This window comes from Aricia agestis, chromosome 22 (assembly GCF_905147365.1).
Source record: "Aricia agestis chromosome 22, ilAriAges1.1, whole genome shotgun sequence".
Taxonomy (NCBI): Eukaryota; Metazoa; Arthropoda; class Insecta; order Lepidoptera; family Lycaenidae; genus Aricia; species Aricia agestis.
The window spans coordinates 1,662,208-1,677,900 of NC_056427.1; the positions used below are offsets into that span (position 1 = coordinate 1,662,208).

General features: G+C 41.7%; 1 protein-coding gene across 1 annotated transcript; it reads right to left on the reverse strand.

Annotated features, from left to right (window-relative positions):
* Window positions 1–595: 595 nt before the first annotated feature.
* On the reverse strand, window positions 596–5,868 carry LOC121738150. Its single transcript, XM_042130036.1, has 3 exons — window positions 5,742–5,868; window positions 1,887–2,272; window positions 596–1,054 (listed from the first exon to the last, which is right to left on the reverse strand). Exons 1-3 carry the CDS (start codon window positions 5,743–5,745, stop codon window positions 617–619), a joined length of 828 nt encoding a protein of 275 aa, XP_041985970.1. The 5' UTR covers window positions 5,746–5,868; the 3' UTR covers window positions 596–616.
* Window positions 5,869–15,693: the final 9,825 nt, after the last annotated feature.

Genomic DNA, 15,693 nt, shown 5'->3' on the forward strand with positions numbered 1-15,693 from the left:
CTACATGATATGATTTTAAAAAGATAATAATATCTATCGCAACGTTATAAACGCAGAAATTCTTTTACTTTTATCGCATGGAACTTGGAAGCCTTACTTTTTTTCGGATCACAAAACTTTCCTGTCCAAAATTGGTTTAGCAGTTTAAGTGTGAAATGGTAACGGATAGACATAGTATTTGTAAGGTTAACAAAAATTAACTGTTATGATTTACAGTTGTTAATAACTACCATATAATGTTTAGTTTTACATTTTAAAATTGTCTCAGACATTATTTAAGCACTCTGTATCAAAATATGAAGAAGTGTTTGCTTTTATAAACATAAACTGGAATGATTATTTGTATTAAATTGTTGTGACTTGTATATAGATTGGATGATGCAGTCATGGCGGCCTGAATGAAATGTAGTAGACAATGACTTCAGAGTCCAGCGTTACGATGACACCGGTAAGTAAATTGTGAAACAACTGCCTCTCAGTTAGTGTAATTTTGCAATATTATGGCAGTGTTAGTTCTGATTTTGACCACGCCAAAAAGCCTTGTTTTGTATTCTTTGCTGAGAGCATAAAAATATTGATCAACAAGAAACAGACATTTAGGTTGTACAATCTTTATTTAACAATCATCACTACTGAACTCATAAATATGACCGCTCGTTGACAGGAAGATCTTATTATCTCCTACAGCGATACCGGATGGCACAAAGTCTAAATCCATTAGCTTCTTAGGTATTATAGAGTCTGCTTTTAGCCAATACACTCCGTCGTTTGCGGCCAAAATTACTCGGTTTTTGTCATCAAGAGCAAGTGCTCTAGCCGAGTTTTTGGGTATGCCAACAAATTCTATTGCTTCCTGGAAGCCTCTGAGGAGCATTTTGACGTATTTGGAGTCACACTCGTAGAATATGTTACCGTCTTCATCTACAATGACGATGAATGCACAGGGTATGTTTTCAATTCGTCTCCTGTCGAACGTTTTTAGATCCACAGCGTATACTTCACTGTCAGGAAATAGGACTGTGTAGATCTCATCACTGTTTGCCGGCTTGAATACCTGTAACGTAAAAAAATAAATTGTCAATTATTTTGAAAAAAAAACTTCACATCAACTGCATAAGTATCAAATCATAGTGGAGATAGAGCTGACCCCTGACAAACTCTCAATAAAAAGTTTGGTCCTAACTCCTAACTTGTACGCAAAAAGAAATGATCAATGCTAATGCCATGCATAGAGTAAATGTTAAGATTATTCTGATCTATATCTTGCTTAGCATTGCAAAACGACACAGGTGACTAACGGGTCGATTTTAGTCACCCGGTAAGTCACCAGTCGAATCGCCTGTCCAAGTCAAATCGCCACCCCATTTACACGGATGACTAACGGGTCGATTTTAGTCACCCGATAAGTCACCAGTCGAATCGCCTGTCCAAGTCGAATCGCCACCCCATTTACACGGGTGACTAACGGGTCGATTTTAGTCACCCGGCAAGTCACCAGTCAACAGTAGTATTCGCAGCAAGCGATCGCTTGCGACTGAGCAAACGCACGGTCGATTTTAGTCACCAGCCGCATGCGGCCATTGGCCGCACGATTTTGGGGCTTGCGACTTTAGCCGCATGCGGCGTAGTCGAATTGCCATTTACACGGTCGATTTTCGCCGTGCGGCGGATCGACCCGTTAGTCACCCGTGTAAATCGACCATAACGAGACAGGTACCAAAGGCTTTTTTGAAATCGATTTCTTTCTCCTATTATGCTTATGGTATATGCTTACAACCTTCTATTGGCTACCATAATTTTAATTAATAATTTAATTATTCTATTATAACTTTTTACTCACATATGTAATATACTTTAAACTTTTTAATAACATTAATTATATTCACCTGTACAATATCCTCATCATTTAGACCGATCAGCTTAGTTTCATTTCCTTCTAACGTATAAAGTCCTTTATCACTTGCTATATACACTTTATCATTTTTCACATCAACTGCAGCGGCTTGGCCATTGATTTCATCAATTTTGATAGCCACACCCTCACTCAGAACATATTGATCCATTTTAGTCTGTACATTGTCGTTCTGCAGTGTCTCTATGTCTATTAGGGTGAAGTGTAGATCTTTCGTGTTGGGGTTGTAGACCAGATTCGTTGGTAGTCCGTCCGCTTTTAGTATCTCATGCTTGTGGTAATTGGCTTTGTCGAAGATGTAGGAGCAGTTTTCGGCGTATACGGCGGTGATGATGACGAGTAGTAGCAACATCTTGACTTCTGAAAATAAGAGCAATATTTTAAAATATTGTACCAACTGTTTCTTTATCTTCTGTTTTACTTTCTTCTGATTCAATATGATCTAAATCAGTATGTGTGACAATAATACAACTAGTTTAAATATTACTGTAAAATCAAGACCTGATTCCCCTCCTCCCCTTTTAACGTGAGAAAGCCATGCTTTGGCACGAACGGGTCGGCTCGACCGGAGAAATACCACGGGCTCACAGAAAACCGGCGTGAAACAGCGCTTGCGCTGTGTTTCGCTGAGTGAGTGAGTTTACCGGAGGCCCAATCTCCTACCCTTAAGAAGAAGGGGATACCCTTCCCTACCCTCCCCTATTCCCTTCCCTCCCCTTCCTTTTCCTACCCTCCCCTATTACCCTGTTCCCTCTTAAAAGGCCGGCAACGCAGCAGCTCTTCTGATGCTGCGAGTGTCCACGGGCGACGGAAGTTGCTTTCCATCAGGTGACTCGTTTGCTCATTTGCCCTCTTATTTCATAAAAAAAAACAATAGCACAATGTATTGATGTTCTTGTTTATATTAAGATAAAAATGAATCGAACGCCGTTGAGACAATGTAACTAGTGTTTGTTTGGGCCAGCGGGGCTAAAAATTAAAATGGTCGCATTGAAGAATCATGACATTATGAATCATAATATTATGAATCATAATATTATGATTCATTTTTCTGAAATCGCAAAATGCAACTCTGCTTGCAATTCATTTCTGTATTTTTGTACTGATTTGACATTTGTCAGGTTGACAGTTTTGACAATTCATTTGCTGAATTGATTGAGAGGAATTGCTAAATGTGACCATATTTTTAGCCCCGCATAACCCACGACTTTGATAAGGCAGTAACTATGGTAGTAGCGATAATATGTTGATATATTTTTCCGTGCTATTTTGTAATCAGTCCAAACATAACACAGGATACAGATAATGCATCCAACCTAATATTATAAATGCGAAAGTGTCTTTTAGGGTTCCGTACCCATATCGTAAAAACGGTATCCAATTACTAAGACTTCGTTGTCTGTCCGGCTTTTTTAGGGTTCCGTGCCCAAAGCGTAAAAACGAGACCCTGTTACTAAGATTTGTTGTCTGTCCGTCTTTTTTAGGGTTCCGTGTCCATTGGTAAAAACGGGACCCTATTACTAAGACTTCGTTGTCTGTCCGTCTGTCTGTCTGTATGTCTCCAGGCTGTAACTCAAGAACGGTAATAGCTAGAGAGTTAAAATTTTCACAGATTATGTATATCTGTTGCCGCTATAACAACAAATACTAAAAGCAAAATAAAATTTATACAGGGTGTAACAAAAACAAGTGATAATATTTTAGGGTGTGTACGTGTTAATTGTGGAGAGTTCAGTGTGAAAGTAGCAGCGCTGAAAGACCAAAAATTTTTTTCACTTTTATATGGGGAAACTCGTGACGCTCGGGCCCTTGCCCATACAAAAGTGAAAAAAATTTTTCGTCTTTCAGAGCTGCTACTTTCACAGTGAACTCTCTACAAGGAACATGTACACACCCTAAACTTATTTTTGTTACACACTGTATTTACTCCCATACAACAAACTTTATTTTTTTGGCCTTTTTTGCTCTAAGTATATCAATAATGGCAAGAGGTAAGCACTTGAATTTTTCACACATTCTTTTATTTTATGTGTAATTTAATATTTAATAATATTATTAATATTAAATAAAAAATTAAGAGGGGCTCCCATACAAAAAAACACAAATTTTGCCCTAATTTTGCTCTATAATGGTACGGAGCCCTTCGTGCGCGATTCCGACTCGCACTTGGCTGATTATTTTTTGAAATTTGATACTCAAGTATTGGAAAAGTACATATAATAGTATTAATAACGTAAAATGTACTTTTCGTTTAGTGTCTATGATGGTCCTGCCTCTCCAAAAAGCTCGTTTATAACGCGGGAACCGTACATTTTTCCAGGATAGAAAGTATCCTATATCCTTTGGACTCGAAGTGTCTCTTTACCTTTCAGCAAAATTGGTTTTAGGCCTGAAGAAGTATCAGACAGACACACTTTCGCATTTATAATATTAGTATGCTGTATGGATTATTTAATCCACAAAACCAGGAAGTACCAATAAGGAAAATGTGAAATATAGGAAATTGTATTGGTATAATATGTAATGTAATAATTTTTTCACTTATGAATATTATGTAAAAGTTTGTATGTATGTTTGTTAAATTAATACAATCCACTTGAACATTACCATACTAATTAAAAAGTTAAAGTAAAACTGCATTTCTTAAAAGTCACGTATATGTGGGAGAGCCATGCTTCGGCACGAATGGGCCGGCTTAACTGGAGAAATACCACGTTCTCACAGAAAACCGGCGTGAAACAGCGCTTGCCCCTTTCTTTCCCTACCCCATTCCCTCTTATAAGGCCGGCAACGCACTTGCAGCTCTTCTGATGCTGCGAGTATCCATGGGCGACGGAAGTTGCTTTCCATCAGGTGACCCGTTAGCTCGTTTGCCCCCTTACTTTATATAAAAAAAAAATGTCGGTTAAATATGGAACATCAAAAAAATCTATACGAATGTTACAAACGAGAAGTGTACTGTGTGTGTTGTTATTAACTTATTAAATTAATTAAGCTGCTGAAGCAGGAACCGTACATTTTTCCGGGATAAAATATCCTATGTTTCGGGAATCAAAGTATATTTATGCCAAATTTCCGCAACATCGGTTCAGCCGTTTTGGCGTGAAGAGGTAAGGGGGCGTCCACAAATTACGTGAGGTGTTCAGGGGGGAGGGGGAGGGGAGGGGGTCGAGTCAAATCTCACGTAATTTTTTTCTCAACAAAATAATACTATTTTAGTCCATTTCATCCAGATTGTACGTATGCTTAAGATTTAATCGTAATCGTTATACGATTAATATCATTCACAAATTCGTTCGAAAGAAAATCTACTGACTGTCAAACAAACGTTTACCGTTTACGTTAAGAAACCCACATTTTGAAAAATCTCACGTGAGATTTGTGGGGGGGGGGGATTGAATAAAATCTTACGAAATCTCACCAGGGGGGGTGGGGGTGTCAAAAAATTCAAAAAAACACCTCACGTAATTTGTGGACGCCGCCTAACAGACAGAGAGACAAACAGACATACACTTTAGCATTTATAATATTAGTATTGTCTGGAAGAAACCGCTAGCAGCGGTAAGACCGCCAATTTGCGCAAGTCCTTTATTTTTATAATATTTGTATTGAGCTATGTTTTAATGTGCAAATAAAGAATTATTATTATTATTATTATTATTATAGATGTTTTTTTATGTCTTTACTTCTAAAACAATCCAAACTATTAGCGACCCGAAAACTCTACAACGTGAGATTTTCCTCCTAAATACCTGACGTAATTTATGAACGCCCCAGTTGTAAATGCATGCAAAATATTCTCTCAGACACAAAAAGGAATAAAACATACCCATTTTATGCTCGCTCACAACAAACTCACAAACATAACTATGTGATAATTCTCTTCTTATCAGTCCTATTTAATTTCACGTATATATAACATGTGTTTGTCTGTCCGTGTGTTCTACTTGTGCGTGCGAACAGGGTAATAACTTGTATATATCGCATTTGTAAGGAAGTATTTTATAATAAGAGTATGTCCATTGTACGTACAAATATTGATGTTTTCGTCCAAAATTAACCAAAATCTCACTGGACGGAGAAAATTTGGAGCGCTATAATTGGACGCTGTTAAGCATTCGTGTACTAACCCACACAAAAATTACGTATTGAGTTATGAATGCAGTTATGTTATTTAGATGATTTAGAACAAGACTGCATTCAAAATTTAACAACAAAAAAATTGTGGGTTAGGACACTAATGCTTAACAGCGACCAATTATAGTCAACATAATTTAAGGTGGCAGTTGGCACCAGCGGTCATTGATCTTTCTAGTCTAGGAGCTATGTGAAAATTGCTCGCACAGAATTTTGTTAATTTAAAAAAAAAACGTGTGGCACTCGGAGAGTGCCGCGGCTACTGCATAGCATTCTTGATTAACTTATGCAATTATAATTCGCATATACATCTAGACTCACGACACTAGCATCGTGCCAAAGTCTGCAGAACTGAAACGACGTTAGACGAAGCACGGTAACGCACCGCTGTGCTGGTCGGAGTGGGGGTGTTAGTTTATTTTCGTTACGGAATTTCTTGATGCGGTCGCCGCGCTCAAAACCCGCTAGCTAAGCAATAGCACAGAATAGATAATAGTACAGCAATTGCTTAAAAAGAATAAAGAAGTATAAACAATGGACACACACAACTATTCTACGGCTGAGTGGTTTCGTGCGTTACTCAATACATTAGATAAGACAGACTTACTAGGAAATAGTACATACTGAAGCGCGGCAGATGTGAAACATCAAAATCGGAATAGTAATTTGAGATCTCAAACTTCAAGGAATCCAAAAAGGTGGAGTCCAAAATAGAGAGTCTAAAAGGTGAAGTCCAAAAGGGCGAAGCCAAAAGGAGGATGTCAAAAGGGACGGGGTTCCAAAATGTAGAGTTGAAAAGAGGAAATCCAAAACGGGGAGTTCAAAAGGGAAGTCCTAAAGGGAGAGTCCAAAAGGGGGAAGCCATAAGGGGGATTTCACATTTCAATTCGATTTGGCAAACGATCTAAGATTTGCGCGACGAATTATGTCATTTATGGCCGACATACAATGGCTCACGCGATCTTGTTACGATTAATAAGTAATTGAATTTCGGGCTTACATTATTCCAATCCAGTAATCCAATCCAGTGGATTATTACTGGAATAATGTCAACGGACACTGGAAAGCACTGAAAGCAAATTATTGCTGAATGCAAATTATTGCATTACAGTTCATTCTAGTGCTCGTTTACATTATTCCAATTTCCAGTAGCAATCCAGCGCTGGATTGGATTACTGGATTGGAATAATGTAAGCCCGACATTCAATTAATAATAGTAACAAGATCGCGTGAGCCACAACAGATGGTGAAACTATTATTACAATGTTCATAATGTTAGAAAAAGAATTAATGATAATCGATGCGACATGTTACATCGTATGTTTTGTCCAAATAAATATAAATGAAGTTAATACAAGATTTAATAATTTTAATTTTTAACGGCCATTGAAAGAATTATGTAGACCGTACATATGCAAATACATTTACATAAGTAACATAAGTAAATGCATACATATAATCGAATATCTAGAAATAACTGTTTTCAAAGTTTTTAAGTAGGCATGAGATATGAAATGGATATGAACGTAAAATGGCCGAAATCAATGCCGAAATATGCAGAATCAAAAGCAAGTAACTATTGATAATTTAAGTTTATTTTCACATTGAAATTATATTAATATGGTTTTCCAATGAAAAGATATTTACGCCATAAAAATCATATGCATTTGCATATATGCAAATATATTGTGTCACTTGGATGACTTTAAAAAGATTTGAAGGTTTAACAGCTGTTTCTTAAGTGCCACTTCTAAGATAGCATTATACAGATGGAGGGAGATCTTATAAATTAAGAAAATATTTTCAATAGCACGTGATTAATGGAATTAAAAGCTTTAGATAAGGGCGGCCCTTATCTAAAGCTTTTTAATTGCCAAGTTTTATAGCTGCTTCAATGGCATCTTTCAAGTCACTTGATATAAGATCGTTTATTCCTTCTATCTGATTGCCTTTGACTATACTAACCTATATTCGTATATCTTTTTCTGTCGAGCCAAATATGATTCTTGCTTCTGCGGTCAGTGCTGTAGGCTCAAAGTTTTCTTTGAATTTAATATTATTCGCTTCGCGAGATTCGTCTACTTTGATTGGATACATTTCATTGTTAATAAGGCAGAGGATTACATTGGATATTTTAATAGTAGGCCTCTCAATCATAGGAGTTGATATATTCTTTGGAAGACCAGTTACTTCCTTGATACCATCTTTAGTACGTACATACACTTCTTTACCTTTATTAAAGTAAATATTGTTTTCGTAATCGGTAACAATTTGATCGGCATCAACTGTATCTTTGATTATTTGTTTGGTATTCCCATTGTCTGTGACAGACAGAAACAGTCGGAAAAATAATAAATGTTAGGATATATATTATTTTTCCGACTGTTTCTTTTTCTATATTTACTATATCATCATTGGTATTACCGTATTTTTCTACTTTACCTGTCGTTTCGTAGTATGCGTAGAAACCATCGTTTGCAGCTAAGTAAACAAGATGGTTTCTGTCACTAGGAGTAGCCATATCTTTGCCATTATCTAGAAGCTTCTTTGGCTTATCCGTCTTCAAAATGTCCATGGTACTCTCGCTTGTCGTTACGTCGTAATATGTCGGCTTCTACAAAAAATATATACGCGACTGGTGCTATTCCTACGATTTCTTTGCTATCTGGCTTCTTGTGTGAGTTCAATGGAAAGCAACCTGACAATATCATATTCTGACTTGTGAACTACTAATTCATCAGGAAAGTACTCCTCATCTATTAATCACATTGTGTTTAGCTGTGTCTTGCGCAAGACCAGCTAGACTCAACAATAATATCGCTATCTTCATTTCCTGCAAAACAAAATATTTTACGTAAATATTCAAGGAACTATTAGGTTAAGAGGGCTTCCCAAGAAGCCACTTCAATTTAATGTATGTTATACGATTGACAAGAAAGAAATATTGTTACGTGCTAGGGTTCGAGGATTTGGAGAGAAAGACCTGGTGACTCTCTTGAAGACTTTATTAACACTGCACTAAACACTAGGTCACAACACTTAGCACTAAGTCCAAACACTAATCACTAGGTCCAATCACTAAGCACTATCACTGTCCTAGGTCGTAGCCAAGTCGCAGGTTTCACTGGTTCACTCACTATTGATCACTTGTTGTCGCCTCGAAGATCGCTCAGATTGAACTGACTCGCCGGACCTGCCTGCGGCTTTTTATATGGCGAGACGAATTCCAGAAAGTTCCTGATTCACGTAAACAAGTAAACAACCGTGGGAACTTTCTAGGAGGCTCGAGCATGTACCACAATAAAACTGCCGTCCTTACGATAAGTGCAGTAAGTTGAATTTTTTGGCAAATTTAATTTAGACCTTATGAACTCAGTCATAAGGTCTAAATTAAAACACGTAAACACGCAAACAAATAAACGGTAAACACGTAAACAAACATTAGACCTTTCTAGAAGGTTCGAGTATGTACTTGCGCACCTCATGCCATCTAGTATTGAGTCCCTACTCATAAGTAGCACAGGCAACATAAATCATAAATCCCCTGATTTATGTTGCCTGTGCTCCCTCGGTAAGTTTCGCTGGTTTGTCGCTAGATGGCACCACGTGTCCGTATACCATGTACCGTAACACTACTCCCCTCTTAGAGATGCTCGTCCCGAGCATCATTGTTACTGCCATGGTAACGCGCCAGACGGTCTATGTGTACCACTTTGAATATCCCTCTTGGTTGCTTTTGAATCCTGTAAGTCACATCATTCAATCGGGTAACCACTTTGTATGGGCCGTCCCACTTGGTCTGCAACTTTGGAGATTTGCCTTTTCGGCGAGTTGGGTTATGCAGCCACACCAGTGACCCTTCTTCGAAGCCGCTCGTGTTCGATTTCCGATCGTATCTGGTCTTCATGTTCTCACTTGACTGTAACCCATTTTCCCGAACCATGGCGTGTATATAGCGCATCTTTTCCCTTAAATTCTTGTACGGTCTTCGGTTCCTCCGGTGACCCTCCTGTCAAGAGGTCTACTGGTACTCGCAGTTCTCTACCGTAATTGACATACGCCGGGGTAGCTTTTATGCTTTCATGCTCGGCGGTACGGTACGACAGAAGGAAGAGCGGTATATACTTGTCCCAGTCCTTTTGTTTGTCATCTACCAATTTCGCCAAATGCCTCTCAAGGGTCTGGTTAAATCTCTTAACCATTCCATCAGACTGTGGATGGTACGCGGTGGTCCTCGTTTTATGCATTCCCAAAATTCTGCACACTTCCTGGAAGACCTGCGATTCGAAATTCCTGCCCTGATCAGAATGGATTTTTAGAGGCACACCAAACCGAGATATCACTTCTTCGACTAATTTAGAAGCGACTGTTGTAGCTTCTTGGTTTGGTATGGCGAACACTTCGGGCCATTTGGTGAAGTAATCCATGACGACCATAAAATACTCGTTTCCCGATTCCGTCACGGGAAATGGCCCAGCTACGTCAACTGCAATTCGTTCCCATGGTGCGCCAACGTTATACAACCGCAGGTTCCCACGGCTCCTGGTCTGTGGTCCCTTCACTGCAGCGCAAGTAGTGCATTTGCGGCACCAATCCTGCACATCATCTCGACAATGCAACCAGTAGAATCGTTCTCGCACTTTTGTTAACGTCCTCTTAACACCTAGATGACCTCCTGATACGCCATCGTGTATTTCACGGAGAACATCCGGTACTCTCGTTCTTGGGACAACTATCTGAAGATGGAACTCTCTGCCGTTAGTCTTCTCCCATTTCCGGTAAAGTATTCCGTTTTGAAGAATCAGACTGTCCCATTGCGCCCAGTACGCCTTAGTGACAGCGCCAGTGGGTGCAACCTCACTCCAGATTGGCTTTACGTCACCCCGTTTCTTCCATGTGATGATGTGTCGAAGGTCGTCATCTCTTTCTTGAGCCTCTCTCATCATTCATCATCATTCTCCCATGGACCCAAAGGACTTGTTTTCGTTAACTTTAATGTTACTTCATTAGATTCCTGCTTAACACAATGTTTGCAGTCTTCTGAACACGGCCTTCGTGAGAGTGCGTCGGCATTCCCATGCGACTTTCCGCTGCGGTGTTCGGTCTTGAAGTCATACTCCTGGAGCTGTTCAATCCATCGAGCTACTTGACCTTCTGGGTTCTTGAACTGTAGTAGCCACTTCAACGCTGCGTGATCAGTTCGCAGTAAAAACTGTCTGCCAATGAGATACTTGCTGAAATGTTGTAGCATCTTTACGACAGCCAAGAGTTCTCTTCTTGTCACACAGTAGTTTCTCTCTGGCTTAGATAAAGATTTGCTGAAATATGCAATTACAACTTCCCTTTCACCCTGTTTTTGAGATAACACCCCTCCAATGGCCATGTTGCTTGCGTCCGTGTCGACTATAAACTGACCTTCAGGTTGTGGATAGCCCAGGATTGGTGTTTCACAGAGATGTTTCTTCAGTTTCTGAAAAGAATCTTCAGAAGTCTCGTCCCAAATAAACTGTCGTTTATCCTCTGTCAGCCGATGCAATGGCTTGGCTAACTCTGAGAATCCCTTAACAAAACGCCTGTAGTAGGAGCATAGGCCGAGAAATGCCCGCACTTCGGTTTTGTTCTTAGGTGTTGGCCAATTTTGAACTGCTTCCAGTTTCTCCGGGTCCGTCTGGATTCCATCACTGGAGATAACGTGGCCGAGATAGTTGACCTTACTCCTGAATAAACGACACTTTTTCGGATTCAACTTTAACTTGGCCCCCTCTATTTTGGCGAAAACTCGTTCTAAGTTTCGCAAATGGTCCTCGAATTCACGGCCAACAATGATGACGTCATCTAAGTAGACTAAGCAAGCCTCTCCAACTAGGCCTGCCAGTACACACTCCATGAGTCGCTCAAATGTGGCAGGTGCGTTGCACAATCCAAAGGGCATGACGTTAAACTGCCATAAACCTTTACCGGTGGGAAAAGCTGTCTTCTCTTTGTCTTTTGGATGAATTTCCACCTGCCAGTATCCAGATTTCAGGTCCAGGGTCGAGAACCATTTCATGCCACTCAAGGTATCCAGAGTGTCGTCGATTCGAGGTAATGGATAACTGTCCTTCTTGGTGACATCATTGAGACGTCTGTAGTCCACACAAAATCTTGTGCTGCCATCTTTCTTCTTCACTAATACAACCGGTGAGCACCACGGACTCGCAGACGGTTCAATAATCTTATGCCTTCTTATGTCCTCCAAAAGGCCTTCAACTTCTTTTTCCTTTGCAATGGGTATCCGTCTTGCTCGTTGACGAATTGGGTTCTCGCTTCCGGTATCTATCCTGTGCTGAACCATCGACGTTCTTCCAAGGTCGCCTTCCTGACTGGAGAAGATATTCGCGTGGCGTTGTAAAAACTTCTTAGCTTTCATGCTCTGCGAATAAGTCAGATTACTCTTGCAGTCATCGAGTAGCTCAGTCACTATTCCATAGTTGCTGGTGTTTGCTGAGTCTGAGCCTGTGATCGAACTACACTTTCTCATCCAGACAACTTCCTCGCACTTTCCAATGACGTCACCTTTGTTCAAGCAGATCTCGCGATCACCAAGATTCAAAACCCTGACCACAGTGTTACTGCTTCCACTAACAAGGGTTCTCGCCGTCATCAGTTTTTGCGCTGATGTCTTGGTAGGTGTGTCTTCGATCAACACGCATCTATTTAACTTCTTCTTTCCAGCTGGCGGTAGTTTCACCAGCACTCTAGCTTCCGCTCGTCCAGGTATTATGACTTTCTTTACACATTCAACTTTCCCGCAGGCGCCTCCAAGGATGAAAATTTCTTCTTCGCCACACTTGAAAACTCCGTCAGCGACATTAATTCTGCAGTTGTGCTTCTTCATGAAATCCAAACCCAAGATGCAATCATCCATAATCTCAGCCACGATAACGTCATGAGGGTATGAGGATCCCCCTACATTAATCGTAACTGACATTTCTCCCAGGACGGGTATTGGCTGACCGGAGGCAGTAAGGAGCCGACAGTTAATTCTCCTCTCGTGTCTTCTTGCGGTTTTTACCAGATTTGGGTTCACTATCGTTCTAGAGGCTCCTGTGTCTAGAGTCATTTTGCAATCCGTCCTGTTAATAGTCCCCTGAATCACAAGACTGGTCCCGCTGCATGCTTGGGAGATAACAGTTATCGGGGCTTCCTCCGCGTCAGCCAGTACTCGCCCCTTAGTCCTGGCTTTTATTCGTTTCCCTGATCCCGGACAGGGGATGAAGCTCCTTGCTTCTTCAGCTCCTCTACTTGTTCCTCGAGCCTTTTCATCCTTGCCATCTGGGTCTCCTTCTGCGGGCAGTTGAGCTGAAGATGGCCCCTTTCACCGCACTTGTAGCACATGGCTCCAAAACTTCTCTTTGCGGGAGCCTTGACCTCCTTAACTTCCTCAGAGACCTCGTGGACCTTATGGGTCTGTCGTATGTCACGGCGAATTGCCTCGACCTCCAAAGCATGCGCCAATGCTTCTTTTAGCGAGGTGTGGTGACGTAGCCTCACTGCAGCTCTGACCTCTAGGTCCCTGATTCCGTCGACAAATGCTTGCACAATGTTCGTGTCGATCATCTTGGAATCGGCTCCTGGGTGTGCCTTCTTGACCAGTTTTTCTATTTCCAACGCCCATTGTTGTAGTCCTTCTCCTGGGCGTTGGACTCTGTCACGCAGTTGGGCACGGAACACGTGCTCCAGGTGTCGCTCCCCGTATCTGGATTCAAGTGCCTCCATCAGGTCTTTAAACCCATTTCCTGTATGCGCTTCTAGGACCGACAAAGCTTGCCCTCTGAGCGCAACTGTGAGAGCGGTCAGGCATTGTTCATCATTCCATCCGTTGGCAGAAGCAACAGTCTGGAATTTCTGACGATAAGCATTCCAAGAAGTAGTGCCGTCGTATGGTGGCACTTTTACTCTTGGCCCATGTGCCACTCCAGAATTTCCACTACACGTCGCGACTCCTGTGGTTTCCAGGCGCACTACTTTTTTCTGTAGTTCAGTGAGGCCGGTTTTCACATTTTCCACATCCACTCCCAACCCGGTAACGCGTTCGTCCATTACGTCGACATCTTTACGAAGCTTTGTCACCGTGTCACTAACATCCTTTATAGCTCCAAGCGCTTTTTCTTGAAGGTCTTTTTGTTGCTCTTGTGATTCTCGAATCGCTCTGATTTCAGCCTTTTGAAACTCTTGCAAGGCGCCGAGCTTGCGGTCTTGTGACTCTTGTAAAGCGCCGAACTTGCGGTCTTGTGATTCCATAACTGCCTGAATTTCAGCTCTTTGAGAATCTTGCAAAGCGCCGAGCTTGCGGTCTTGTGATTCCATAATTGCCTGAATTTCAGCTCTTTGAGAATCTTGCAAAGCGCCGAGCTTGCGGTCTTGTGATTCCATAATTGCCTGAATTTCAGCTCTTTGAGAATCTTGCAAAGCGCCGAGCTTGCGGTCTTGTGACTCCTGCAATGCGCCGAGCTTGCGGTCTTGTGACTCTTGCAAAGCCTGAATTAATCCAATTAGGCTTTCTAATTGAAGTGCCACTTGAGGGGCCGCAGAAGCTACGGGCGAGTCAAGGTGGGTAGAGCCAGTGGTCGGGGCTTGAGCAGGCGGGCCCCGATGGGTGGGGCCAGTGGGCGTGGCCTGAGTGGGCGTGACCTGGTGGGCGGAGCCAGTGGGCGGAGCCTGAGGGGCGTGGCCAGTGGGCGGGTCCCGGTGGGCGGGGCCAGTGGGCGTGACCAAAGTGGGCGGAGCCTGAGGGGCGTGGCTAGTGGGCGTGTCCCGGTGGGCGGAGCCAGTGGGCGTGGCTTCACCCAAAGTGGGTGGGGCAGCACCTCGCTGCGCCCTTGTCCTGACACTCCCCTTGAAGTCCTCTCCGGAGTCAATGGCATCTCCAAATCGCACTTCTGACACCAGTTGTTACGTGCTAGGGTTCGAGGATTTGGAGAGAAAGACCTGGTGACTCTCTTGAAGACTTTATTAACACTGCACTAAACACTAGGTCACAACACTTAGCACTAAGTCCAAACACTAATCACTAGGTCCAATCACTAAGCACTATCACTGTCCTAGGTCGTAGCCAAGTCGCAGGTTTCACTAGTTCACTCACTATTGATCACTTGTTGTCGCCTCGAAGATCGCTCAGATTGAACTGACTCGCTGGGCCTGCCTGCGGCTTTTTATATGGCGAGACGAATTCCAGAAAGTTCCCGATTCACGTAAACAAGTAAACAACCGTGGGAACTTTCTAGGAGGCTCGAGCATGTACCACAATAAAACTGCCGTCCTTACGATAAGTGCAGTAAGTTGAATTTTTTGGCAATTTAATTTAGACCTTATGGACTCAGTCATAAGGTCTAAATTAAAACACGTAAACACGCAAACAAATAAACGGTAAACACGTAAACAAACATTGAACCTTTCTAGAAGGTTCGAGTATGTACTTGCGCACCTCATGCCATCTAGTATTGAGTAGGGGATTTATGTTGCCTGTGCTCCCTCGGTAAGTTTCGCTGGTTTGTCGCTAGATGGCACCACGTGTCCGTATACCATGTACCGTAACAATATTATGATTATTGAAAAATCCCAAAGATAATAATTGAAAAGCTTGAGAGATGTCATGGGACACC

What these genes read in the sequence shown, in the direction of transcription:
- LOC121738150 (XM_042130036.1), bottom strand. An exon ending in ATGATGAGGATATTGTACAG is followed by an intron (nt 1,055 to 1,886) that starts GTGAATATAATT and finishes TTTACGTTACAG; the next exon opens with GTATTCAAGCCGGCAAACAG.